Genomic DNA, 27,166 nt, shown 5'->3' with positions numbered 1-27,166 from the left:
GGAGAAAGAAGAAATCGAAAAAGTTCCGAATTTTACGTTGGTGACTGAAATATAGATCAGTATGGAAAGGAAAATTCTTAGAGTAAATAAATGGTAAAGGAAGTAGAGGGGGAAAATGACGAAGGTGGGGCTACGTCGAGGTCTAGATTCGGTCCTGAGTATAGTTGACGTCAGCGGCGCATGCGCAACAGAACGGACGGCACTGCAGAAGCAGCCGAGTTCGCGAGTGTATCGATTTTACGATCGTGTCTCTCGCCGCTAGTGCGTCCGTTTCCTTTAGTTTTTAGTGGTCGTGCTCATAGTACATGGATAAAATCGTGAATGGGATTAGTCGCTAGTCTCATCGTTCCGTACACCCGCTGACTCGCAACACTTTGCCACCCTCGCCATGACCAAGGATAGATTAGCAGCCCTCGTTGCGGTGAGTTTTCAAAAACTAGCTATATTTTTTCCGAAATCAAGCCGAATCGCCGAACGGTCGGCGACAACTTGCCCATCTATTTTTTCCTTCCTTCTACCTTCCTTTTTTCTGTGGTTTTCTCTCTAGTTTTCGCTAATTCATGCGCGCTCTCTCTCTCTTACTCCTGCAAATCTCAGTTTTGTTAGTGTCTGTTTGTAATTCTGTTACTCTGACTCTCTGCATCGTTCGTATTTTGTGACGTTCGAAGAAACGATATTCTCTCGTGATATATATGCACTTATAATATATATATATATATATATATATTATATATATATATATAATATATATATATATATATGTATTTATACGTGTAATATAGTGCATCGTCGTTTCATTCGACGACTTCAAATAGTTCCTTTGAAAACACCAATCGTCAAACGAATCGATGCTCGTTTACTGGTAAAATGGAAAGAAGGCGTTTCCGAGATGTCTACTTGACTGTCAACTATTCGGTAGTTGAACAGAGAGCGAGAGCGAGCGAGTGAGCGAGCGTGAGAGTTCAGAAAAGAGGGAGAGAAAGAGAGAGACCAATGCCTCCTGTGACTGACAGGTGTTTGCCAATATATGTTTTTCGTCATCGTTTATTTCATAACGATGACAGAGTTCTCGATGCCGGTACAAGTACATTCAGGCAGTCACTTTGAAATGGAAGATTCATTCTTCCGGATGACGTTCGAACATTGTGATACAATATACAATGTTCCGGGTATTGACGAGTATTTTTATAGTTTCATTGGGAGGTGACCGATCGTACGTAGGAATAGAGGTGTCGGTGTCGATGACTCAGAGGCGCCAACTAATACTCACGAGAACCTGCTACATATGTATTTGGGCGTACCTGAACCCATCGGTTACATTCGACGATCGTTCTTTCGTTTGATTTTAGAAAGAAAGAAATCAGTGGTTTCTAATTACGATAAACAATTGCCCTACGAACAATCATCCTCATCCCCACACTCTCCCCCCTCCCTTACATATATTCCGACCAATCGTGAGAATCAACTTGCTTTGTTATCTGTCTTTTTTTTTTTTTTTTAGATGTTAATTATACGCGGTTGTCGCGCGTATTGTCCAATACCGTGCAAGGAACAAATCATTCGTGTTCAAAATTATTTCTCGATCGTTTGTCGCGTTACGTAGATAGTATATGTGTAGTTTGTTTAGCGTGCCTAGCTGCGTTAGACATTGCGTTGTGTTCTAATTCTTTCTTCTTCAACGGCCTGGATTTTCGTACGAGAATGCGTTCACGATCGAAACGCTTGGAAATCGGTGAATCGTACGCTCGACTTCTAATCGAGTTCTGTTTATTTTTTGATACAACTGAAAATAGTAGTCAAAGTGAAAAGCCGCATAAAAAAATAATTAGTAAATAAGATGTATGTATATCGTAATATTTGTTAAAAAGGGATGACACGAACATGCGCTTGTTGCGTCTGCATAGGTTATGCCGTATGATAAAAGCAATAGCAGTAGAACTTGTTCGGCATAGTTCGGTATTATCCAAAAACCAGCTATTAGAGTTTCGAAAAGAAAGAATCGAGTAAGGACGGCCTACTTTTTCGTTTTCGTGTTTTATATAATGTATCGTGCGATAATCTCGACATCTTGATATAATCTCGTGTAGGACTTCGAAACAGTGACGGATATAGAAATCTTTCTTGGGCGGAGGGCGAAATGTGAGAATTATAATAGGAACATATTAGTAATATTTGTAAATATTATATATAAATACATTATGGAACCTTCTTTTATAAGATTTAAAATTTGTTTGTAATTTCTATTTTAATATCTCTATCTGTTACTATAGTTTAAACAATTAGATTCACGTTCATTACATACTTAACACATTTTCTAGAATGTGACAATATCGATAATTTTATATTTTATTAGTTGCACTTAAACAATCTGAAATTCAGTGAATTATGTCTCGCGACAAATTTTGCCAGGTCTGCATTTATTAGTTAGCTGTAGATAAATGAAGGAGGTACGAACAAAGAGTTAAGGAGGAGAGATCGATGAAAACGTACAATAGCTGGAATATAAAAATATATTCGCGTGGAGACGATTAACCCTTTATAGTCGGATGTCGCCACTGTGGCGGCATTTAAAATTTCTCATCAAAATCGGATGTCGCCATAATGGCGGCATTCAAAATTTATTTTCAAACTGTAAATGTTTATTGTTCGGTAGTAGCGGTAGAAAAATATGCCGATTGCAAACAGCTAAAGTAGCGTTAGACCAGTTCGATGGTTTGAACGAGGATGAGATATAGGGTGTGTAAAGAGAACCAGTACGGACGAGATTTTCAGTTTGATTCGTATTTAGACATTGTTTGACACGTGTTTGAAAATACAACGAAGCTTTACGAGTATCGATCGTATTGGACTGACGATATAATTATCGGACGTTCTGTTTGTTAGTGGAGTAAAGGTATCGTATTATTCGATACGAAATGCAACATATATAGCAATTTGTTAATTGGAACGGAATAATGAGTATCGTATCGGTCGCGAGTAAAATACAGCAGTATCGATGTGACTGGTCTTCACGTCCTCTCTCATGATCGTGTCTTCGATGCTAATTCGTCGACGCGAATCTACACACCACGAACTGTTCTTCGGCAACTTGTCGTCGGTTGACATCGTGTTCTCTTTACATTCGCGAATCGGTCTTTCGAAAATGTGCCGTTCACAGGTCAAAATATTTAATTCCATTTTTGGAAATTTTGCAGGTCTTTGTGCTAAAGCAGTCGACTGATACTTATCTATAGTAATATTGTAAATAGAGAAAGCCTCTACGTAGGTATATGTGTATGCCCGAGGTAATCTCAGAAACTATTCAATCGATTTATATAATTCCTTCACCGTTGGAAGGTACATTTCCTCCAAATGGACACAGACTATATCTTATTATACGCTGCTGCTTAACCGTTTGAGTCGCAAGCAGCGCGATCGCGCTGTTTAGATTTTGTGTCGAAAAGTCCCAGTACATTCGAACGCTACGAACGACTGATGGTATTTTCTACTTTATCGTTATCTTCTCAATAATTTTTATTGAAAAAAGCTTGAAATATTTATAAACTAATAGTACGCATATATAATAATATAGGTGTATTTCATAAAATAACAAATATGATGAGAACTATTGCGCCGCTTGTTTCTCTTTTTAATCGATTAAGATTTTTCTACCCTGTTTTTTCAAACACCTCTGCCATTCAAACGGTTAAGGAAGCGAACAATGAGCGTAGATGCGACTCAAGTCGGATTAGCGCAGCTTGGTTTTCACTTCACGATTGCGTCTTGCTCGACCGACGGTCGGAAAACACTTCCCTACAAATGTTTCTCGAATACCATTTACCATATCGATCTCTATTACAAACGACGGTGAATCCAGAATCGCTAAATTAAATTCCAGCTAGTCTTTTATAATTTCATCGACTTGGTCCACTTTTTATTTCCTACAGTTAACACTTTACCGACCGATAACAGATTAATCGGTTTTTTGTCCCCGCCGCTTACCGACCGATGGCCTATAACAATCTTTCTCATTATTTGAGCAGTAATTTGTTATTTAGTATTAAGGTACCTTGCTCAGTTGCGTCAGTTGCGTTGCTTTGTAAGCTGCCATAGTTTTATACCAATTTAAAAAATTTCGGACGTCGGACGTGCGTATGCTGTACGAACCGCTAGCGGTCAGTAAAGTGTTAACCGATTTGGCGAATAAACGGCTGAAATATGTATCAACCGATCGATCGCTAGTATGTACACGAATTGAAAACAACGTAATCCGAAAGATGCTGACTGGATGATGGACGTTGATCGCTCATTCGATGCACGCCAGTGCAAAAACCAAATCGACTATTAACGAATACTTTGTTGATTTGTTTCAGGCCCAGTCGGACGACGATGACGTGGCGGACGATGTTTCCGTCAACGTTGGCGGGCCAGATGATTTTATGACCGAATTTTTCGCGGAGGTAAGTATACAATCTGTACAACTGCGGACGTGAAGTCTCGTTTCGAAGGAAACTCTATTTCCCAGCATGGTATCTCATCGCCAAGAAACATGCTTTCTTCCCTTTTTCTTTCTTTTTCGTTTCCTCGATCTATTCTCCGACCGATCTCGTTTATTCGCCCCGCACCCTGTCTCCCTCTTCTGTCTCTTTTTCCAATTATTTCACACAACCGCGAGACAATACGTAGCAGCGTATTATACGTACGCGATCGAGGGCGATTAAGCGGCAGATCGAAAGTTCACGTAAACGTTAAGATCGGCTATGATCGAATCTATCGATTCCTGTTGTCTACACGATCGGATTCCATCTGTTGAGCGATTGGGTGGAATTATTCTTTTCAAAGTCGCGAACAGCGGTCGAATTTTCGCATTGAGACGCAAACGATCTGTACGTAAGTTTACCAGTTAAAACAAATGGCGAATTCGTCGTCGACTCGCAGATCAGAATCCGAGAGATCGAAGTATCGTTGTCGCGTTCGCGTGTTTATTTCGACGGAATCGCGATAAGCGATGGAACGAAATTTATCAACTGTGGTATGCGCATGAAAAGTGGTTTACTTATCGTAAGCGCAGGAAGGCGTTCTATTTGATCGGCATTTCTATTTGACGCGGTTCCATTGATTCGTCGATGAACGAGGGAACGCAGTTACAAAGGAGACGCGACCAGTCGTCGACAAACGAGCTCACGTCGATATCGAAATGCAAGAAAATTTCTGTTCGGTTGGTTTCGTCTCGATATTGGAGAATTAGGTCGAGACGACTCCGAGCCGAATAGCCATATCGCGTCACCTATCGCGTACAAAATGTATCAAATATTTCAACCCCCGTATTCGCATCCATTCTGTCTGTACGTTGTTCGCTGTGCGATTTTCTCATTGGGTCGCGTTACTCGTACACCCCCGTTCATAAGTGTTAGGACACTTACTGGTTTCATAGGAAACGCGGCAATCAATCTAATGTATCAAGAAAACGATTAATCGATCAGAATTTTATAATCATGCAAGGATACAAATTTAGAAATTTGTTTCAATTATGCGAAAGAATGAACGTAGTACAGTCAATTATATCTAACAATTATTTTTTTTTTTTTTTAACTTAAATTCTATCGAAAAAATTGATGATGAATTGGATAGGATAGCAAAATGCGAATACGTTTTGTATTGGATTGGAAACTAAGTGATTGCGGACTTTATCATTACCACCTAATGACAACATCCGCAATCACTTAGTTACCAACCCAGTAGAATCACTTACAACATATCTCATGGCAAACAGCAAAAAATACGAACGTGAAGATGAATAAAAACGATGATCAAAGAATATAATTATTTGCTACATTAAATCGACGAGATGATCGTTAAAACATGGAATATACACAAATGGATCTGAAGGGATGGTTGGATACGTGTTCGATTCAATCACAGAGTTTAGTTTTGCAGTGGTTCATTTTTACTTTGACGCGTGTACGTTCCGTACTCGTCGGAGACTGCACCTCTGCGTTTCCTGTTCGCGGAGAATTTCGTACATTTTGTATGGTTAGTGTTGTTAGGGGAAGTTGGTAGACGCAAAGGGATTTTCTTGGAGCCCGAGGGTCGCGATTTGATCGACCGTATGGACCAGCCTCGCGTGGCGAACTCTTTTTGCAAAATTAACACTTTACCGACCGATAGCCGATTAACCGGTTCTTTGTCACCAAGGTTTACCGACCGATGGCCTATTTAATCAGCTTCTTGTCGCCGACGATCTTTCTCATTATTTGAGCAGTAATTTCTTATTTAGTACTATGATACCTTGGTCAGTTGCGTCAGTTGCGTTGCTTCGTAAGCTGCCACAGTTTTATACCAATTTGAAAAACGTACCGTTCGCGATGAACAAAAAGAATGGTATTGAAGAGTCTAAACCAAAACAGAGGCAGCGCCAGGGAGAATCTGCGCCTGAGATACCGGTCGGACGTGCGTATGCTGTTGAATCGCTAGCGGTCAGTAAAGTGTTAAATAGTTTCGGACTCGGTGTTTATGACACCAGCGATTTGCTATTAAGGGCGCCGTAAAATATTTCAGCGAAATCACGCAACCAAGGAAAGTTGTTTATTGGAAGCTAACGGCTTTCTCAAAGATAGCTTTAAAAATAGCTTCGCTGATAAACCGTGCTTGCTAGTCGTTTGCATGACAATTTCCTCTTTTGTTCGTGCAACTAGTCGCTACGGATCTTTTATAGTCTAACGTTTCTTATTGGAGTTCACGTAGGTATCGTAATAATAATAAAGGGTGGCGTACGTCGATACTCGATGCGAATCATCACACCGGAACAAACGTTGTTTGGGAAACGTAAAATGGAAAAATACGAACGATCGGAATCCAACGCGACTCGATACCACGCACCTACGCATTACCGACAATTCGATGTAGGAAATCAGTGCAAATAGGATCCTTGACATTTACGTTCGTTGCTATTTGCGTGGGCTCGTATTAACTCTGACCGCTTGTTTCGGTATCCGATCTTTTTTATTCTACAGCGCGTGGGAAGAGACAATTTTAATAAAGGTGAAACATCGGTGCGAATCGTTACCGTAGAAACGACATATCAACCACTTGTCGCCTTTTATCGTTTCGAAAATAAAATCAGTTAAATCTGCCTTTTCTCCTACTGGACGAGCGCGGCCCTACAACTTTCAACGATCTTATCGACCGATGTTAAACGTTTTACTATTCACGTATGTTACGAAAAAGTAGCTACTAACCGATTTACTCTTTAAGTTCTGTGGATTTGCCTTCGTAATACGATGCCTGTGAAAACTACATATTATTCAAACGAGTTCACCATCCATTGCATACTTTTCCTTCCTTGCTGGATTATTTTCCGTTCTTCTTTCTCGTCGTATACCTCACGATCGATAGTTCATATTTTTCAATGTATTCTTCCCCATTTCTCTCTTTTTCTATTTGTTTTCCTTCCTTCGTTTCTGTATCTTCTTCGATTGTTATCGACACCGCTACGTGGTTTAACTTCTTCTAATTTTTCCATAGGTGGAGGAGATCCGCGAAATGATAGACAGGATCCAGACGAACGTAGAGGATGTGAAGAAAAAACATAGTGCCATCTTATCGGCACCACAAACCGACGAAAGTGAGTTCCAACGGTCTCTCCTTATTCTTATTCGTCTCGTGCATCGATCGCGCAAACCATCGCGCGAGAGATCCAAATCAAAATTGTTCCATCGTTGGATACGTTTAATCGCTGTTTGTAGAACGCAGACGGCCAATTTTCCGTAGGATCAAATCTATTTGAATCCGGCTGATAAACAATCCGCAGAAAATAGCTGCGTTGCAACGAGTCTGGAAAAACGTGTACGAGTCGAACGCGAAGGATTGTACGTCGTTCGTCCAGTGTTTCGGAAATGGTGGTTAGACGAGCAAAGGAACAGAATTGGACGGGTAATAAAGAAAGCCAGCGAAGCAGAAAAGGAAAGACGACAGGGAAAAAGAACGGAACGGTAGAACGACAAAGATCGTTAGAAGAAGCGTCCAATACGATTGATCTTACTCTCGTTGCTATCGTAACTGACCACTCGGTACTTATAATTAGAGATTCGTTGCTTATAATACTTTTTCTTGTTTTACTAATCTTTAACGATGCTCGATTATCGGCGTTTCGGTTATTCGGCGAACCGATCAGTTCGATCCGATCGTTCCGGCTGGAATGCTCGCTGAATGCGGCTGATCTCTCCGGATCTACATATGTATTGTATATAGGAAGCGATATAAATAGCAGGATTATGTTCTCCTACGTCCAAGGATGGATATAATCGACAGAATGAGAATGCGATTCGCGTTTCCTTGTATTATTATAATTTTCGAACATAAAGCGAACTCCTACATCGATACACCGAGCAGCGGAGAACTGATCTTTCGATTTCGGTAGACCCCTCGGTACATGCGAAAACATCCCTATCGATCGTTGGAACGATTTGTCCAGTGTACGCGAGCTATTTTATAATTGTAGGTTAGGAGTCGAAGCATCGGAGAAATAGGCAGAACAACGAGGCGAGGAGGAGAACCGAAGGACAGTAGAGACGCGAATGTGCGCGCGCGATGATTCACGAAGAACGGAGATGAACACCGTGAACGACCAAGTCGAGTGACGTTGTTCGTCGCGAGAAACTGGAGAGGACGACCGGATCGATGCACCACGAGTGCACACTGCACACACGTACTTACTTTTACGTCTGACATCGGCTGACTTGGAAGCGTTCTAGCGAAAAGATCGATCGAGCTCTCTTGCTCCTCGCGTATCTCGTTTCAAAACGAAAAACGAAACCGACGACGGTTTTCTCATCGCCGCTATCGCTATCGATCTATTTCTTCCCACGTGCTCGTACGATGCTTGATCACGGTCGTGGAGATGTGAAACAGCGTCTTCTGCACCGTCCTAAAACGGTCAGATGGCTTCGTTTGCCGAATACGATCAAAACGCGATTTAGATTGGGTTTAGATAGCATCGAGTCGATTTTCTAGCTGTCGGTTACATGAACGGCGTGCCACGATCGCGAGAAGCGCTTGTTATCGAAAGGTTGTCGTATCGAAGATCGTCTGTCGCGTATCCCGATAGAACGGATTCGTTGGAATAAATAGGTCGCTGAATGCTGGTTGACGAAGCGGTAGTTCGATTTTATCATTCGCTGTGCTGCTCGTTACGCTCGATATGTACAATTCGTAACGGAAGCGTGGCGTTCCATATGGAAACGTGTTTGATAAATCGCGGACGAGAATGCCGGGTCACGCACGAGTTTGCCGAAATCGGAAGCGTCCGAGAGATCGATATCGCGTCGCGTTCGTCGTTTGGTTCTTCGAGAGAAAAGAATGGTGGCAAGAAAGGGAAGAGGAAAAGAGGAAATTTATCTGGAACAGGAAACGCGCGCGCCATTCGATCGAATTCGAGCGTCCCGTGTCTCCCGGGCGTGCCGAGTTCTCGAGAGGCTTTGGAAGTAGGTCTGGCACGTTTCCACCCCGTATTAACCCAATTCCATCGAGCACCCTCGACGCAGGAGAATGCGCGCGCTCGTCGCGTCACCTATGAGAACGCGTGCACTGCCGGCGACTATACTAACGGAATCCAATTCAATGTCGAATACAAATTCGATCGAAGATACGATCTTGGAAATCTCGATCGGTCGAAATGTTTTCCTTTCTTCTCTGTGCGTCGTTCGACCACGTCTCTAGGCTCGAGCCTCGCTTTTTAACTAGTAGCAGTAGGTACTTATATATATGTCGAGTTCTCATTGAGGTTAGGGACGTGTAACGAATCTTCATTTGGATTAACCATTGTTGTTATACAATAGAGATGATATTTACTGATACAAATATGATTATTACAGAATTTGACAAGTAACCGTGGTGATTAGATACTCGAGATGCTAGTGACAATGATCTTAGGTTCGATAACGAATCCACGGTCAACGGGATAGCAAATACGCTTTCTTCCAAAGTCTAAGTCGAACTCAACTTGTCCACAATTCAAGCGTAACTCAACTTACTTATCGACAGTACAAGTAGAACTCAACTAACTAACTCAGTCCAAGTGGAACTGCACTTACATGCTTTTCTCTGTAACTCTCTGTACCACTCGAGTCAAAGAATGTTCGCTAGGACGCTCGGTATTAACTCATCGTAAAGACGGTGTGTAACTCGCTGATGAGATCGCATGCGACTGCGAGTGATGAAACTCTCCTCTCCTCACGATCGCGTTCGTTTATATTACATAGCGGCGACATTGTTTCTGTCCGGAGTTTGATTATTAGTACAATATGTGTGTGTTTTACGATATTGATACTCCTAGGCAAAACCACACGTGGCTTGATTTGTCCACGTGTGCCGCCACAACTATATTTTTAAGGAGAGCTATACAACTACTCCATACCTCTGTTAGGTAAAAACATCCATCTCGTGACCGTGGCTACGTTTACCGACCAGTTGTGTCGCTTCGAGCCCAAGCCTACTGTCATAAATCTCGGCCAAACGTAATCGGATTAAATCATAAACAACTACTTCTAAGTTTCGTTATTTAAGTACAACTATAATAAAAAGTCTAGGTTAAAGTATTGGGGATCTTCCCAAAAATTCCAAAAGAAAAGCCCCGATGTCCTTTCATCACCGATATATAGATAGATACGTAGACCACGTAGGTATATGTGTACGTATGCATAGTACGTACGCGACACGACATGGGTAGCGTACGACGGATATATATGGTACGTTTTAATAAACGCGCGATAATTGGCGATACGGTTCCGTGCGGTTGGTGGAATTGATCGGGTAACCCTGTCGATGAATGACGAACAGGGATGAGAAAGGGGTTACAGGGAGTATCCGGTGACAACCGGGTCAGGTGGAAAAGACTTTGCCGATGACAGCAGGAAATACCGATCGAGTGGAATCGTGTCGTTGCATTTTTGCTTTCCCCCGTTTCGGGTCCTAAGGAGCCGCCATCTGTCGCGTTCTCTCGTTCAGGCAATTAACTCCGAACGTAAACGTAACCGAAACTCAGGCATTTGCCGCGAGAGAGCTTGAAAAAAATGTAGACTATCCGGTTACGATACTTTCGACGTATCTCGAGTGATACTTTTACGCGTCGAAAGAAGAATTATGGGCCGTTGACGAGTTACTTGTAAATTCATGAAAAGGGACGTATCGAGAAACGTGGTTAAACGATGGTAAGATACGTAGATAACAGAATGAATCAAGTTTTTGTTTTTTCATTGCAGAGGTTAAGATGGAATTGGAAGACCTGATGTCCGATATCAAGAAAACGGCCAATAAAGTCAGAGCTAAGTTGAAGGGTAAGAGACAGATCCTAGATAGATGCGTGACGAAGTAAATGCAAGCCTTTATACAAATATCGCGTAACGTTAATTCATCCAATTGCGAGATTTGCTTTAAAAGTATGTCTATAACTATATACGTACAATGGCCGTAGTTAAATCGACCGTGCGTTGCGAAAAGCCGATCGAACGCTTGATTCTTGATTATGTCTTGCCCTGATTTGGGGGTGTATTTATAGTGTTAACAGAGGTACGCGTGGCTTTTGTCTCTGGACGCGCCAACATCGTTCTTCGGCTTGAATGAACGCGCGTGTAAATCTTCACGCACAGATTGCACGCGGAGGTATTGGTGGTGAAAGCCACGGGCACCTCTGCTCGCTATAAATAAAAAGTAGTCGCGTTTTGAGAAGACAAGCATGTTGTATATATAGTTTGGACTGTGTCCGCTAGCCGACTCTGTTTTGATATTATGTTTCCCATGTGGACAGTGATAGAACAAAATATCGAGCAAGAAGAGCACACGAACAAATCTTCGGCGGATTTGAGGATACGCAAGACACAGCATTCGACGCTTTCGAGGAAGTTCGTCGAAGTGATGACGGAGTACAATCGAACGCAAACCGATTACAGAGAACGGTGTAAGGGAAGGATACAACGACAGCTGGAAATCAGTAAGCGAGGATCATTGCTTGTATCTGTATATCGTATAAGAGCGCGTAGTTGACCGCGTGTTACGTTTTATGTTAGAGTTTAAACGACCATCGGTTTCTACTTTTAGCCGGTAGGACGACCACCAACGAGGAACTGGAGGAAATGCTGGAACAGGGAAATCCGGCGGTGTTCACGCAGGGGGTAAGCGTTTCGTTTCTTCGTTTCTACATGGATCGAAAACATGGTGCTGTATCGAGACGCGTTTCTCGCAGATTATCATGGAAACGCAACAAGCGAAACAGACGCTCGCCGATATCGAGGCGCGTCATGCCGACATCATTAAACTAGAAAATTCGATCAGGGAACTTCACGATATGTTCATGGACATGGCGATGTTGGTAGAAAGTCAGGTAAGGTCCGCGACGTAACGTCGTAGTTGTTTAATCGTCCCCCAGTTCACCCTCCGACTTTGCTTTCCACAGTTTGTCTTTTCGTTTATTCGTTATTATATTGCATCCATTTTTTCTTTTGAAAAATGTTTCCTCTTATCTTTTCGTACGATTGTCTATGAGCGTAGAAACAGAGAGTCTCGGTATTTGCATAGTACTTTTGTCAGCTGCTACTTCTGCACGTCACCGCTACGTTTGTTTATTTCGATCGTTCGTTAACGTTCCTTCGATACGCTCACGCGATACCGAGATTTTTATATTTATCGTCGTTTTGTTATTTAAAATCGCATTCGTTTGCGTTAGAGGTAAGTATAACATATACGGGTGGCAAAGTTTAACGAAGCACACGGAAGTACTCGGGAGACGGAGAAAAGGATGAATTTTAAAAGGGGCGTAGCGCGAACCATGTAACTTTTCTTTCGCGGTCAGCTTCTTCTTTGCGAAACACATCGGCTATTCGCTTTGATCTCGTTTTTGGTGTTTGTCGAGTTCGCTAACGCGGCGGCCATTGACAGAGCTTTCTCGCGAGTTTTCTTGACCGCGACGGCTAACGAGGAAGAATAGGTCAATGGCCGTTGTTGGTAAATTAAAGATGCATGCTATATCAGCGAACAACTAAATAAATAACAGTAATAACGATATTATCGATATTAACACGACGATAACGTCAAATCTTTTATCTTTTCTTTTTTTTTTTTTTTTTTATCAAGCAGAGAAATGTAATTAGCAAATTTTGGACAACTCTGGCTCGACTCGTCTTCGTGACTTCATTTTTTTTATTATCGTCGTGGCTATGGTTCTCTCTCTTTTTCTCTCTCGTCGTTTTCCCTGTTCCGTGTGTAGCGGTGCATGAGAAAAATCTTGATCTTAATCGTTACTCGGCTTTTAACCGACTATACAACTAACATCGCTCTCTCTCTTCCCCTGTTACGCTGTGTGGATTCGCGCCACGCACCTACTTTAGGGCGAGATGATAGATCGCATAGAATACCACGTGGAACACGCGGTGGACTACGTGCAGACGGCTACGCAGGACACCAAAAAAGCGCTCAAGTATCAAAGCAAAGCTCGACGGGTGAGTCCTCCCCAGATCTCAAACCATCGATCTTTCGTTCGCGTCTAATTGGTCACTTTTTGTTTTCTCCTTTGATCCTCTGCCTCCCCCTCTCTATCATTCACGACGACTCTCTTAACCTTTGTCCCTTCCTCTGCCTATCCACTCTTACTTTATCGCGTTCATCCATGTATTCGCGGTTCTCTTTCATCCTGTACATTTTTTCGCTACTATGTGAAACCTTTTACGCTTTTTGGTTTATCTGGTGCGCCTTTACGCGTATGCTTACTATTACTACTATCACTACTATTACTACTATCACTACTATTACTACTATTACCACTATTACCATTATTACTACTACTATTACTGCTATTACTGCTACTACTATGACACGACATCAAATAACGACGACGCTTTCTCTGTCGTTTCCGTTACCACATTTTGTACAATCGAAACGACGCTCGCGCGCATACTTACACCTATGTGCGTTCTTACGTTCGATGTGCATTTATGTATTACGATGTATGTATTACGCGTCCTTTACCCACTTTGATTGTTTTCTCTACTTTTTCTGTGTGCGCGCGCGTATATATATATATATGTGTGTGTGCGTGCCTCTGTGTCTCTCTACTTGTGTCGCTCTGTCCTACTGAAAATGAGTGTGCTAAATGTGGCTCTTATTTGTACTACTAAAATCTCACGTACTAATCTGTGCTCTCTAACCGTCTAACTCTTGTTCACGATTGGATTTGTGCGTACACGCGCGTGTACACCTGTCGGTCATATGTGAAAACACAACGTGTACACGCGTTTTACGTTGTCGCGCGTGAACCTTTGTTTTGGGCTGGCGTCACGGCTGTTTCTTACCCGTGGGGTGATGGCGCTGCCGATACGCTGCGACGTGTGCGGTATATGGTGTACCGCGGTGTGTGCCTTCGCTCATGGTGTGTTTACCTCTATCTGTGCACGCTGCTTATGCGTATACGTACGCTCGTCGTCGGATCCGATTACGTTCGTGTACGTATACGTGTAAACGCACATGAACACGCGTGCGACGAAGCATAACGATTAACTTTGGGTACATCCTTGTTGGAGGCGATCCACCGGTTACCGTTGCGATTCCTTTTCGTCCCGTTCGATCTCGCTCCCGAGATCCCAATCGCCATGCTCCGGTCCGCACCATGTTTTCCCGTTGTTCGTTTCCATCGGTCCCATCCGTCCTATCCCTGGTACGGCACGTCAGGGTGAGTTAGTGGACCGCATTGAATACCTCGTGGATCAAACCGGCGACCATGTTGGCCAAGCCTGGGAGGAGCTGATCAAGGCCGAGGAGTATCGAAGCAAAGCTCGTAAGGTAAACGAATCGAATCGATAACGATCGATCGCCGCCGGATCGCTTTCGATAGAAAAAACGATCGATAGGGGCGATAATTATCCAGCGGCGATCATCGATAGTTGTTCCTACTTCGTTATAGGAGGAACGGGGGGTTAGAGGCCCCGAGGATTTCGTGGCCAAAACACGAGACGACAGCAACCAGTCGACGCATATCTTTCTCTCGATATCTCGCGATTTCTTTGTTCTCTCTCTTTCTTTCTTACCTTCCTATACCTCTGTTTCTCCATTCTTCTCTTTCTTCTTTCTCCTCGGTCGTGTCCGTATTTCTCCGACGATGACGACAACGACGACTCCTTTCGTCGATATCCGAAGCCACTCGTTCAGTTTTTGCCTCGCGACACGGATCATCGTACGCGTTAATCGCTCACTCTGGCTTTGCGAATTTCTTTTCGAAAGCAGTGGCAACGGATCGTGTGTCGTGTACGAGTTTCTTTCTCTATTTACGTACGTTCTTCCTCTTTCGCTTTGCTTTTGTTCGACTTTTCGATGTCGTATGTCGTGTGTCGTGCAATACGTTCGAGCGCAGAGCTGACGCCGGCGTAGATAAACGTATCAACAGCATGTGCAACGTAAAGGTACGTCATCGGCCGCTTCTCTTCTTGCTTGCGAACAGTCGCAAACTTCCATTTTTAGAATCAAAGCTGACGCAACAGTTCGCGCAGAAACGAGTCTTTCACCCATTTTCTTTTTTCCTCTCTTTACGTTTCCCCTTCCTCTCGACTCAAACCTTGATAATCTCTTCTTTCGTCCAGTATTATCGGTCGCGATCTCGATCTCGATCTCTGTCTGCTTGCCTTGCCTGTCTTCTTCTCCTTCGTGTTCTCCTTGTTAAGTGTGCAAGAACCGATGCGTCTGCCGCTTTCTCATCGAACCGTGGTAACGACACGGCGCAACGTTTCCCTACTCCTCTGGTGATTTCTGCACTTTGCCCGCGCTTCGACGGATTCGTTCGTCGCTGTTTCGCCGGTTTCTCACACGAATCGTATCTTTTTTTTTTCTGTCCACAGAAAATGATCTTCATCGTAATCTGCGTCTTAATATCGGTCGTGATATTAATCGCCATAATAATAGGAAGCGTTCCGAGCTAAAGAATTCGAGAAACGCGCGCTAGGAATTGGGTAATGGGACACGATGCGATACTCGGGATTTCGGAACGCGTGTGCGACGCTTGACCGACGCTTCGATACGACACCAAGAACAGAGGAAGAGCGCCGATCGAACGAGCGACGATAATAGGCGCGCGAGGAAACAAGCGAAGAGACAAAGAAGCGCAGCTAGAGAATATTATACTCGTGGTAAACGGAGTGGTTGGTCAGCGACGCACATAATTACGTATAAAGAAATAGATGACGATGACGATGACAAGAAACGAGTACACGTTCGTCGAAGGATTTCGGAATTCGCCGGAGGATTTAGGATTTGCCGCGTTTCTAAACGCTGTTGCGTAGAAGCAGATTCTTTCTAACGCGCGAACGCAGGCGCCTCGTTCTTGGCAAGCGGAACCAGCTTCGCTATTTTCCTCCGAGCTATTGTTTCCCCTGGCTCTGGTCTCTAACACCTAAAAACGAAACTTGTTTGTTGTTCGTAACGCAATAACCTTCATTAACCCACAACCGCTCGTCTCACTAACGCGCCAATCTTTTTCTATTCGTTCTCTGATCGCCGACTCGTCCTTGTGCCCTCTCGCGCGATTTCTCGTAACATCGTAGAATCGGTGCGCGCGAGATTCTAAAGTAGAGTAGCATCACTGCGATAGCTCGAAAAGAAAGAGGGCAGCAGCGGAGTCGGCGATTCGAGCGCCTCGAATCAAACTCTCGCGATTCTTCCTCGTCGTGTAACGAGTTGGTCGCACGTCATCTGTGGCGATCGTATCGGCTTCTCGAGCATTGGCCCGAGCTCCAACTTCTCAACCGAGAATTCTCTTTCGCGGCTCTGTTCTTGGATGCGCTTTGTGCGTTCATCGAGTGACAGCAATGTTGTATTTTGTTCGCAGAAATTGATGTTCATCGTAATTTGCCTGACAATAGCGATCATCATTCTCATAATCATTCTGGTATATGCGTTGTAAGAAGATAGATCGACGATACGAGGATTTCAGTGAAGCGGTACGAAAGCGAACACGAAAGTGGACCATGAAAGAAAAGTAAAAAAAAAAAAAGAAAAAGACAAAACAGAGAGGAAAGACAATGTTTTCGTTGAATGGCAGGGCACACACACACACCCAGCCACCTCGCAGAAAAAGGTCGCGAACTAGCAACAGCTGCGGCGTTTTCGCGTACCACGCGTCATACGTTTCAAAAGCGAACACGCCGGACGCTGTCGACGATTTACAAATACTCGCACGAGTTCTCCTCGTATTCGATTCGTTTGCTCGAGAATCGCGTGCGCGGTCGATGCTAAGTGCGCGCTCGTGTGCGACGCCATTTTAAACGTCTTCCCCGATTTTCTCGTAACCGTGTCCAGAATTATTATGAAATTTGTGTATTTCCAGCTACGTACCTTGTCGCGTATAAAAGTGGTCGCGTAGCACGCGTTCCCGTGGCTCGTCGAAGGTACACGGAGGTCGATGATGAAACCAGACGACGATCGGTCCCGACCTATCGAGCAATCCAGCAATCGCGCGAAACGAATTTTCACTTAATTTCGCACGATCCGTAAATAAGTAGGCGATTTGTATGAAAGAGGTACACGTAACGACGATATTTAGGGCGGACGATCTCGTTAGCCAGAAATTTGCGTTTTTCTCGTATCTGAACGCGTACATCGTGTCTATGCAACGATGCGAAAAGAGAGCAAAATAAAAGAAACGAAAAGAGAGAAGCGAACGCGCGAATCTAGGATTCGTTTGATGCGACACGATCGGACGATCCGACGATCCGACGAGGTTTTGGGAGGATCAAGAGCACACGAACAGTTTGCCAGCAAGTGGTCAGTGACACACGCAGAGAGGCATGCGAAACACGTGCGATTTAAAAAGAAGATCGAATACGATGTTTGCGTGGGTGTTGTGTACGCGTAAAGAGAAGAAAGAAGGGAGGCGTGATGCAACGTGGCGTGTAGCATATACCACCGAGGAGATCAGAGTAGTTACGATAGGAACGAACCGCTAAATTACGTACCGTGTTGATAATCGATCATTATGTTTTTGCCGATGCATTGATGCCGAGCGCAGAAGAAGATCATGATCATGATCTGCCTTGCTATACTCGCCGTCGTTCTGACTACCACCATCGGTGGATATTTTGGGCTGTAAACGCCGCACCCAGGTACCGTCCATTCAATCTTTTGGTCCACGTATTACGAACGATATCGGCGAGAACGACACGCGTTTTCCATTGATCCTCTTCTGTTTCTTTCTTTTGCAGACAAATCCAAAGAAGTTGCCGTCGCGTTCGTCACCGCGAAACGTCGGCAACGTCCGAGTCCAGACAAATCGGCCCGAAACAACATTGGACACCTCGCCCGTTCCAAGTGGCACGGTCGTCGTCGATTGGAACTTCGCCATTGTCAACGGCAACAGCAACAACAGTGGTTCGATCGCGATGTTGTCGACAGGCCTTTTGTCCGCGCGTGCCGCTCCTCGTCCTACGGATCGTCGCTGTATTTTGCCTTCTGTTACGCTTACGCGTTAACGTATACGCGTCCAACTTCTTCATCATCAGGAAGGAGGAAAGAAGAGAAAGAGGAGCAAAGAACGGACGTAGACACGAATTAAGAACGAGAACGGAAACGAGGAAAGCGATAGCTGATAGAACGAAGAATCGCCGTCGTCGTTGTTTGTTTGCGCGATCGTCGTTTGTCGCCTTAGCTTCGCCATCGTTGACCGAATCGCCGTCCTCCTTAGTTTCTTTCCGTTTTCACGCGCTTCCATCGACAGACTCGATGCGCGGATAGTTTCGTCGCTAGCCTCGCTTCGTTCCACTTTCTATCATGAAGCGTAAAACTTAACAGCGCCACAGTGATTTGTCTTGGTAGGCTCGGTTTTCGCTAGATCTCAACCTCGTCTTTACCCCTTTTTCCAACCTCTCCTTTCGTACGCGATCGGTCATTTCTCAATTGCGGTAAATAGCAAGTAGCGAGTAGCGAATAGTAAATAGGAAATACCGACAGCCAGAAACGCGTACACGCGAGAAACGATAAAAGGCACGGACGACGTATAGCGACGAAGCGACCTTGTTGTTCGGCGACGTATCGAAGCGGCAAGATTCGCGTCGGAACGTCAACGAGCAAGCGGCGGAGCGAGTCCTTCGTCGATCTCTCTTGAGCGATCACGGTGCCTATCGCGATTATTGGCCGTTGCACGGCCGACAATCAACGAGACGAGGATGACACGCGTGACGTAACGTCGGAGTCGAGCGACGAACGTCGTTTACTTTCGCTCGTACGCGATCGATTTTACTCGAGGCTACCGAGCCTACGTAAGTACGAGCGGAGAAAAAATAAGCGGTGCTCTCGCGGGTGCCTACCTGCGAGAATAGGTCGTATCGATGTATCTCGTTCCGAGCCAAGCCTAACACCCAATGGAGTTTTTCTGTAACGCGAGGCGTCGCGCGAGGCTACCGAGTAACCCTCTCGTTTTTCACGCCATTTTCGGCGTGGTGCGCCGGCTCTGGTAGCCGTGTCCAATTAAACCGACTACCTACCGAAGTGCATTCTTTTGACTGTGATTTTTAACCGAGCTTGGAAATTAGTTCTTTACGGACCTCTCGAATGTTTCGAACGCTTTCGAGCATAGTCGCGCGATAGTTTTTTGGAGACGCGCATCACGCATATACACGATCACTCGCCACATATCATGTACTATTCGAAGCGTGTAGATTTCTAACGAGCTTTCCCTCTCTCGCTGCTTCTAACATCGCCGCAACGGTCTTCGATCGAACCGAGCCAGGTGCTATATCGCGTCGAGATGTAATCGTCAATGATGGTGACGAGTACGTAAACGAACCGAGAGAACCCTCATATTCTCCGAACGATAAGAAACGGCGAGATAAAGAACAGTTTGGCGAAAGAACGCATCATTGGCAAAGACAGAGAACTCTGTTTACAAAAAAAAAAAAAAAAAAAGGAAGAAAAGAAAAACAAAACAAAACCGTATATGTAGCTAGACCACGCGAGAGCGTAAAGGACGAATTTCCAAGCGCGTCGCAACGTTAGGATAGCTTTCGTTCGACGAAATACGTATACACCTAAGTAGTTTGTTTCTCGCTTTCGACGTGGCGTCATCATCGACTGGTCGATGCAAGTTGATACCGATTAATCGAGAACGACGAGTCGAATAGTGGAACGTCATTGACTTCGTGTTGCACGAAACGCCATTAGGGTATTGGGTTCGATCGACCGATCGGCGTAATCGCTTTGCTTCCCTTCGCGAGAGGTCGCAACTCTTTCGATCTTTGCCGAGTTTCGCGACTTTTCTCTCTCGATTACACATACACACATACACACACACACACACGCACACGCACGAGAGCCGCCTGGTGTTTTGTTTTTTCAGTTCAGCTCATGGATACTGAGTACGTTGTCAAGTACTCCGAGATAATCGGCCAATGGCCGATTCAACGACAATAACGACGGTACTACGACTACGACCAGGACTATTACGACGACAAAGACTGCTGGAACATTCCTTTCGATTTCGTTTCGTTCAACTTAGTCCCATTTAGTTGGATTTCTGTTTCGCGAACGTTTGGTCGAGAAGCGAATATCGGTTGAAAATCGAAAAGAGCTTCTCGCGAGAAGCGTGCGTCGTTGTTGAAGCGGTCGGTCACACAGCGCAAAGGAACAAGATGCTGTTGAAGGACGCAGGGAAATGGACGCAGAGACGAGGAACACGCGATGAGGAGAGAAGAGGAGATCTATAAAGTTGCAGCAATAATAAGATATAGGTGTTACGGGAAACTAATTAACGCTAATACAATCGTCGACGATAAAATCTGGATCATACCGATGTATCGTATCTACACAAAGTGTATACATATTTATTGCTATATGTGTATATATATGTATATATATACACACAAAACACTCGTACGCATATACACACACACAGAGAGAATACACACACGAAATGCGCGCGCATGCGTGCGTATACCGTAGCTCACGATTATGAGCGCGAGACACGAGCCACGCAGTACATACACACACATACACACACATATATACACACACATACACATATACTCGCACACCTACATGAAACGCGCTAACGCGTTCACAGAGAAAAAATAAAAACATATTACATGTATATATAAATAGGTAGTCGGCACAGTCGAAAAGAGTAATATATTAACGATGATAATTTATTATTCGCGACGCCTGTTGCTCGTGCAAACTGTCGTCTGATAATTGCTTTTCGGGCAAGAAATGGGCGACGTTCGTGTTAATGTTTTGTTGATTATATTATATGAACGTTGAGGTACATGCGTTTCAAAGATTATGGGTTAATGTTTCAGAATGATACATTACATGACGCTACACACAGGCCACGTTGCTGTAGCAACGATATTAAAGGTAGAATGCGATAATGCGATGAAGACGGCGATACGATGCTACGATAATAATAAAAACGTGGCAAATATACATGGTGAAAGGTGGGGAACGTACGACACGATCATAATGATAATGATAACGATAATTAACGATATTTCAAATCACTTTGCATTGTACAGAAGCATACTGATTGTTAGTTTAGGTAGCTACGTTGCCACGATCTATTATTTAATCGTTGAATACGATTAAGGAATAAGTAAAAAAACGCGGAAAATCCCTCTGTGACGAGTTGATCGATATGCCTGGTTGTTCGAATCGGACCGGATGGTATTTTGTTGTTGTGGTCGCGATCGCACTCGCGGTCAACGTCAACGTCGCGTCAACGTCGCGTCAACGTCGTCGTCGTCGCCGTCGTCGTCGTCGTCGTCGGCGGCGGAGAAGCAGGTGGAGGAGGATCGCAAGAAGAAAAATTTCTTTCGCTTTCGCGTATGTGTGTTGTCGGTGGAAAAGAAAGAAAAGGAACGATAAGCGACGGCGGTCCATCTACTCGATAAACACCCTCCTCCGAACTTGGTTGCTTCGCATTTTGAAATCGAATCGAATCGCGTGCACCAAGTGATCGTGGTGATCGCTTCGACGAACACGGTTGATTGATTGGTCGATAATCGTTGATCCTCTCTCGGTGTTGGTTCGATGCCGATCTACGATATACAGGAACAATCGTGAACACGTTATCGGCCTTAATGCGATCGATCGCGTATCCGCACCGAGACGAGAGATCGTCGCAAACTCTCCCCTGTGCGCATCATTTTTGTATATATCAGCCTCCGCGATTTGGAGACAAGTCGTTCACCTTTTGTTCGACTAGCTTTAAATCTCGTATCTTGTCGTTAGCGTTTTTCTCAGACGCGTGCGCGCTCGTGTGTAGCGATCCTCGCGATAGGAATTGAAGAATCACACTTACTTTCGTACCATCGAATAAGTTTTCCCGGCCACGATAGATTTATATGTATAATTTGTAATAAGTGTACGTATCGTCGGTAATCTCGACGGTCGGTATGCGCATAGAATACGTATTTTGGCCTAAAAAAAAAAACTAGGTAAGAGGAATTTTCTCGTTCACACGTTATATATATATATATATATTACCTGTGGCTTCGTTGATTTCCTTTCGTTCACGAGGAGAGATTTCACGAGTGCGAATCAATCTTTGATCTTAATTCGCGCAACGGTACTGTCCGTCTGTCCATCTGTCTGTCTACCTGTCTTTCTTTCATTTATATCCCTTTTCTTTCCTCCTATCTTTACCGTACGTACTTGTTTTTGTTTTCCAATAAATACATAAAGCGATCGAGACGGGAAACGCGTTTGCATCCGATGAACGTTAGCAACGCGAACTAACGAAAGACAAGACCGACAGATGGGCTAAAGCGTGAGCCAATCAGGAAGTAAACACGAGAGGTAAATGGGAATTGTGACGAAGCAGAGGGAACGCTTTAGAGACCTCGAACACGACAAAGTATCGAGAATGTACATTGGTCGTGTCGCATCGGTGCAATTATTACTCTTCGAGAGACTATTTCAATAACCTTATGAGTGTCAATTCCACTTTCGAGCGTAAATCGTAAGTTTGCGAATGTTTTCAGACAAAAGAACAAACGAACAAAAATAAAGAGCGATCGTGATTGGGGTGTTGGTGTTAAATCATAACGATAAGAGAGGTTACGTGGTCGTGTCTCTTGACTGCCACGCGGCAAAGTGAGATTATTATAATAAATTTACATTATTGAGAAAACTAATTAGGGAATGAGAGAGTGGGAGAGGAAGGAGTAGAAAGCACGTACGTACGAACGAGCGAGCGAGCGAGCGAGCGAGCGAACGAACGAACGTACGAACGAGCGAGAGAGCGCGCGAACGAACGAACGAACGAAAGCAAGCAAAGAAGTAAGAAAGTAAGAAAGTTGGGAAAAAGGGATGTGAAAAGAGAGAATGAGAGGAACAGTTTAGAAAGAGAAGCAACGTGCGATCGGACGAATGTACTGACAAACGAACGAACGAACGAACGATGTTAAAAAAAAAAAAAGAGTTTGAGCGAAAGAGTGCGTATGCGTGCATGCGAGAGAGAAACCGATGCACGAAAGAGATACTTTGAAGAATTTAGCACGTTGAACAATGGTATGGAAATACTTTTTATCGTAGACACACTTCTATTAGGCGAGAGAATTACAAGGACGATGAAAAGGCAAAAAAATAGAAAAAGAAAAAGACAAAAAGAGACCTGTATTAAGGATTACTTATTAAATAAATGAACGGTGTTTTTTCCGCCTATGAGTCGTATTTGCGTGGAGCGAGCACGGATGCATTCACTTCTCTTTCTCTCTCTCTGTTAAACGAGAACAGAACGAGATAGATCGTTATTTCGTTTCCATCTTTAATGCGATATTATTGTTATTACCATTATTATTATCGACACTGTACAAAGTTGGCAATAATCTTAAGAGATCCACCGTCGTAACGCGTTTACTAGCTGTGTTTGACGACAGAAAAAGAAAAATGGAGAGAAACGCGAGGCGAGGTCCGCGCTTGTCACCCAATGGAGAGAAGAGAGCTCGTTGCAGCATCGTCTAGGTCTATACAACAACGGGGCTGTCGAAAACCTGACGCGCGATCGAGTGAGGGTGGTGGTGCCCTTTCAGCATCGCCCGATCCTGCACAAAAACATGAACGCCTCTGCGAGCCTGTATTGAATATACATACGCATTACTGCACTATAGACTGTAGCTCCTATAGATAACCTATAGGTCTGGCTCGCTTTGCAACACAGAGGCTACCGAAGTTTCCAAGAAAAAAATAAAAAAAGAAGAGATGAAGGGGAAAAAAGGGTACGACGAGTTCGCGCTCCGCGTGAGCGTTAAATTGGCGAATCGTCGAATCTTCGTCTTTTTTCGTCGTGATACGATAACCGTACAACAGTTTCGTCTCGACCTTTCGGGACATTTTCGTCCTCTCTGACTCCCGATTCGCCGATTTTCCGTCGCGTTCTGCGAGTTATCTTCGATCTATTGATCTGTCGAAGCGACAACAAAAACAAAAAAGAAAAAGAGCCAAGCGTTTACTGTACAATTATATTCTTTTACGTTAACGACTTACTATTGAGTAGATGAGTAGTATATTTTACATTACCAAAATATGATAGCGTTACTTGTCTTACCCTAATTTTATATATCATCGAAGATACGTATCCGCAGGAATAACGATTATAGTCAGCACTACAGTGAAGTTACTATACGTCTGTAGATAACAAAGGTCCGCAAAGAGATTTTAAAAACCGACACGATGTTCAATGTATTTAAATCTTCTCTCTCGAAAGATGAACAATATACAAGAATATGTAACGGGAGTGAATGTTGCGCGTCCCATTTATTAGTCTCCTTTGCCCTTGTTGCTGGACGCCTGCAGCCGATACAGCCCGCGCGTCACTCCGGTTAGCCAATAAAATAAAGGAAAAAGGGGTCCGTTGATCGAGCGAAAAAGGGAAAAAAAGGAAAAAAAAAATTCAACGTTGCCTTTCGATTCGATTTTATCTTTATTAATTCTTCTGTTATATGTTGTCACGATAAAACGACGAATAACGAAGGAGAAAAGGAGAGGAGAGTTTGGAAAGTTGATGGGAAACTGCTGGAGGGAAGGGAAAAGAAATCGCAGCTAATAAATAAGTAGTGAAAGGGTTCAGGTGTTGGTATGTACACGTAGGTATGATACGGATACGCGATGTCAATTGCGTTAAACTGTACGCACGTTCGGACACAAAACCGTATCATCCAGATCGGATACGATTTCAGCTGGATGTAGCAGATTTTCTGCGAAATCGCCGTCTCTCGCGATCTCCTCCGGCCCACGAAGGGCGTGCTCGCGAATGAATCCAACCACCAGTTCAGGATTCACATAAGACATGCTCAGACGACACCCCCACGCAACCAAAACGAATGGCTGAAACATCGATATCTGGAGTTTAATCCAGTTTTTTCGAAACAGAGTAATTCTAGCAATTACAAGAGCTTACACGGCGTTCGTCTAGCAGGTTGTACGGGCTGATCACGTGTCGCCGTAGACAGTTCGAGACCAGACTCTTCAAACGCCTTACTTCCATCGGATTGGCGCATGGATGGTACAATGCGACGATCGCTCCGTGCTAAACCCAGAGGCAAAAGATGAAAGCAGAAAGAAATTAAAGAATGATTACAAACGGGTATAGGGACGGGTAACGGAAAGAAAGGAAATAAATCGTTGGACGTTGTAATTACCTCGAGATTATGGAGCCACCTCTGCTTCGGTAAAAATTTGTATTCGCCGTAGATGGGCCAGAGTGGCCTGTGCGGTCCGCTGAAGATAGCGCACAGCTAGTGTTACGAGTATACGACCATAATTGGTTTTTCGTTAACGAAACAACACAACAGCGTACTTACAACAGCGGAACGTCGTCGTCGTATTCTATTTCCTCGTACATGCATTTATGCGTAGCCTGTGAACATTCGAGTCGATTACCTAGCGTCTTTGCCACCGCTGTTGCGATTAAATACTTGCCACGTAATACTTTGGAATGCGTTCGCAGTATTTGAGCGCTATCGTGTTTCTATTCGGGATGATTTTGTTGTCGTAGCAGGTGCAATTGATCGGATTACCGTCCCAATCCATGGTCAAGTTGGTCTAAAAGGAAATAGGAGAATCAATGTCAAAGAATCGATCAAAGAACAAAAGACGCAAATTGTACTTTGGCATCGTCGCAGTTTCTTGACGGGTATCCCATCGGTACTCCGTGAAGGGATTGAGAGGATCCAGAAAGCGTTATCTGATCGACTTTTGCAGGTACTTTGGGAGATGGAGTGAACTCGTTTGGCCTGTCGGGCATCCATCGGCCAGTCCAATTCTCCAATTCATCGTCAATGTTTCGACGACTCTCGCGGTCATCGTCAAACGCGTACTGTCGTAACGAGGTTAATCGGTCGAAATCGTCGTACTGTTGTGCATCTTCTGCAACGTTTCGATCAAAGATTACAATCTTTTCGATCGGTTCGTTCGAGAAAGGTCTTGAAAAAGGAGACGACGATCGGGAAAGAACGAGTGTTCGAGGTTAAGAAAGGCGGGATACGCGTGTCTGGCATAGCTGGGAAATGCAGACAATACGAATACACAATATGACGTAGCTGGAATCGGTTTGACATTCGTGCCCTTACCTTCAACGTAATTATCCCTGAGGAATTGGTAGTCCGCGATGCTTCCCGCGAGAAAGTAACACGTCAAAAAAAGTAAAACAGTCTCCGTTTTCATTTTCACGCGAATGACGCGGTGGCAAGTGACAACGTATCGATCGACGGTCGTCCGATGCGATCGCCATCTGGCGGCCATAAAGCAACGAGAGCTTAGCAATTTGTCAACTTCTTTTATCTTTTTCCATGTCAAAAAATTTTAATCAAATCCTGCTTTATACAATACTCTTTGGAAACTTCTAATGGTATTTCATCACATTTTAAAGCGCAAACAGGTTTTTCTGAAGGCAAAGTTATTACATAGTCAGAAAATTAAAAAAAATATGCACAGTATGATACATGTATGTCAATAATATACATATATAATACAGAGATTACATAGATCTGATATGATATGTACATACATATTGTACCGTATAATGTAGTACATTACTGCTAGAGACGCTAGTTTTTGAAGTTTTCAACGAGGTATAGGGTAGACATGACAATCAATGCTTTTTCGTGTCGCAAGGTTTGGGCGGTCACCTAACCACCCCATGCCATTTTCGTATCGCATTCAACGT

The 27,166-nt window shown here is 43.9% G+C and overlaps 2 protein-coding genes across 6 annotated transcripts; one reads left to right on the top strand and one right to left on the bottom strand.

Moving 5' to 3' along the window:
- Nucleotides 1-177: 177 nt before the first annotated feature.
- Syx1A (syntaxin 1A) lies at nucleotides 178-21,022 on the top strand. 5 transcript variants are annotated; one of them, XR_011172673.1, is made up of 10 exons: nucleotides 178-421; nucleotides 4,353-4,439; nucleotides 7,504-7,603; nucleotides 11,238-11,312; nucleotides 11,783-11,965; nucleotides 12,073-12,146; nucleotides 12,218-12,355; nucleotides 14,695-14,805; nucleotides 16,841-18,113; nucleotides 18,213-21,022. XR_011172673.1 is itself a non-coding variant. In XM_069109999.1 (10 exons), the coding sequence occupies exons 1-9, from the start codon at nucleotides 389-391 to the stop codon at nucleotides 18,098-18,100; spliced, it is 882 nt and encodes a 293-aa protein (XP_068966100.1). In that variant the 5' UTR covers nucleotides 180-388; the 3' UTR covers nucleotides 18,101-18,113; nucleotides 18,213-21,022. The 5 variants fall into 5 exon arrangements, 2 of the variants coding, with proteins under 2 accessions (XP_068966101.1, XP_068966100.1); XR_011172672.1 differs by lacking the exon at nucleotides 14,695-14,805 and adding an exon at nucleotides 13,359-13,469 and having other exon boundaries at nucleotides 180-421; XM_069109999.1 differs by lacking the exon at nucleotides 14,695-14,805 and adding an exon at nucleotides 13,359-13,469 and having other exon boundaries at nucleotides 180-421; nucleotides 18,020-18,113.
- A 3,881-nt stretch (nucleotides 21,023-24,903) lies between these two features.
- LOC138178298 (uncharacterized) lies at nucleotides 24,904-26,729 on the bottom strand. Its single transcript, XM_069109998.1, has 7 exons — nucleotides 26,571-26,729; nucleotides 26,108-26,367; nucleotides 25,921-26,043; nucleotides 25,803-25,858; nucleotides 25,641-25,719; nucleotides 25,400-25,528; nucleotides 24,904-25,326 (listed from the first exon to the last, which is right to left on the bottom strand). The coding sequence occupies exons 1-7, from the start codon at nucleotides 26,662-26,664 to the stop codon at nucleotides 25,120-25,122; spliced, it is 948 nt and encodes a 315-aa protein (XP_068966099.1). The 5' UTR covers nucleotides 26,665-26,729; the 3' UTR covers nucleotides 24,904-25,119.
- Nucleotides 26,730-27,166: the final 437 nt, after the last annotated feature.

Source organism: Bombus flavifrons, chromosome 3 (genome assembly GCF_040668555.2).
Source record: "Bombus flavifrons isolate JBK064 chromosome 3, iyBomFlav1_principal, whole genome shotgun sequence".
NCBI classification, from domain to species: Eukaryota; Metazoa; Arthropoda; class Insecta; order Hymenoptera; family Apidae; genus Bombus; species Bombus flavifrons.
The sequence above is the reverse complement of the archived record's forward strand: the minus strand, read 5'-3'. Positions and strand labels throughout refer to the sequence as shown.

Coding starts and splice junctions, on each gene's coding strand:
- LOC138178298 (XM_069109998.1), bottom strand. CDS start 26,664: ATGAAAACGGAGACTGTTTTACTTTTTTTGACGTGTTACTTTCTCGCG. Junction 26,368..26,570: donor CAGGGATAATTACGTTGAAG/GTAAGGGCACGA, acceptor GAAACGTTGCAG/AAGATGCACAACAGTACGAC. Junction 25,720..25,802: donor GACGACGACGTTCCGCTGTT/GTAAGTACGCTG, acceptor CGCTATCTTCAG/CGGACCGCACAGGCCACTCT.
- Syx1A (XM_069109999.1), top strand. CDS start 389: ATGACCAAGGATAGATTAGCAGCCCTCGTTGCG. Junction 4,440..7,503: donor TGACCGAATTTTTCGCGGAG/GTAAGTATACAA, acceptor ATTTTTCCATAG/GTGGAGGAGATCCGCGAAAT. Junction 11,966..12,072: donor ACAACGACAGCTGGAAATCA/GTAAGCGAGGAT, acceptor TTCTACTTTTAG/CCGGTAGGACGACCACCAAC.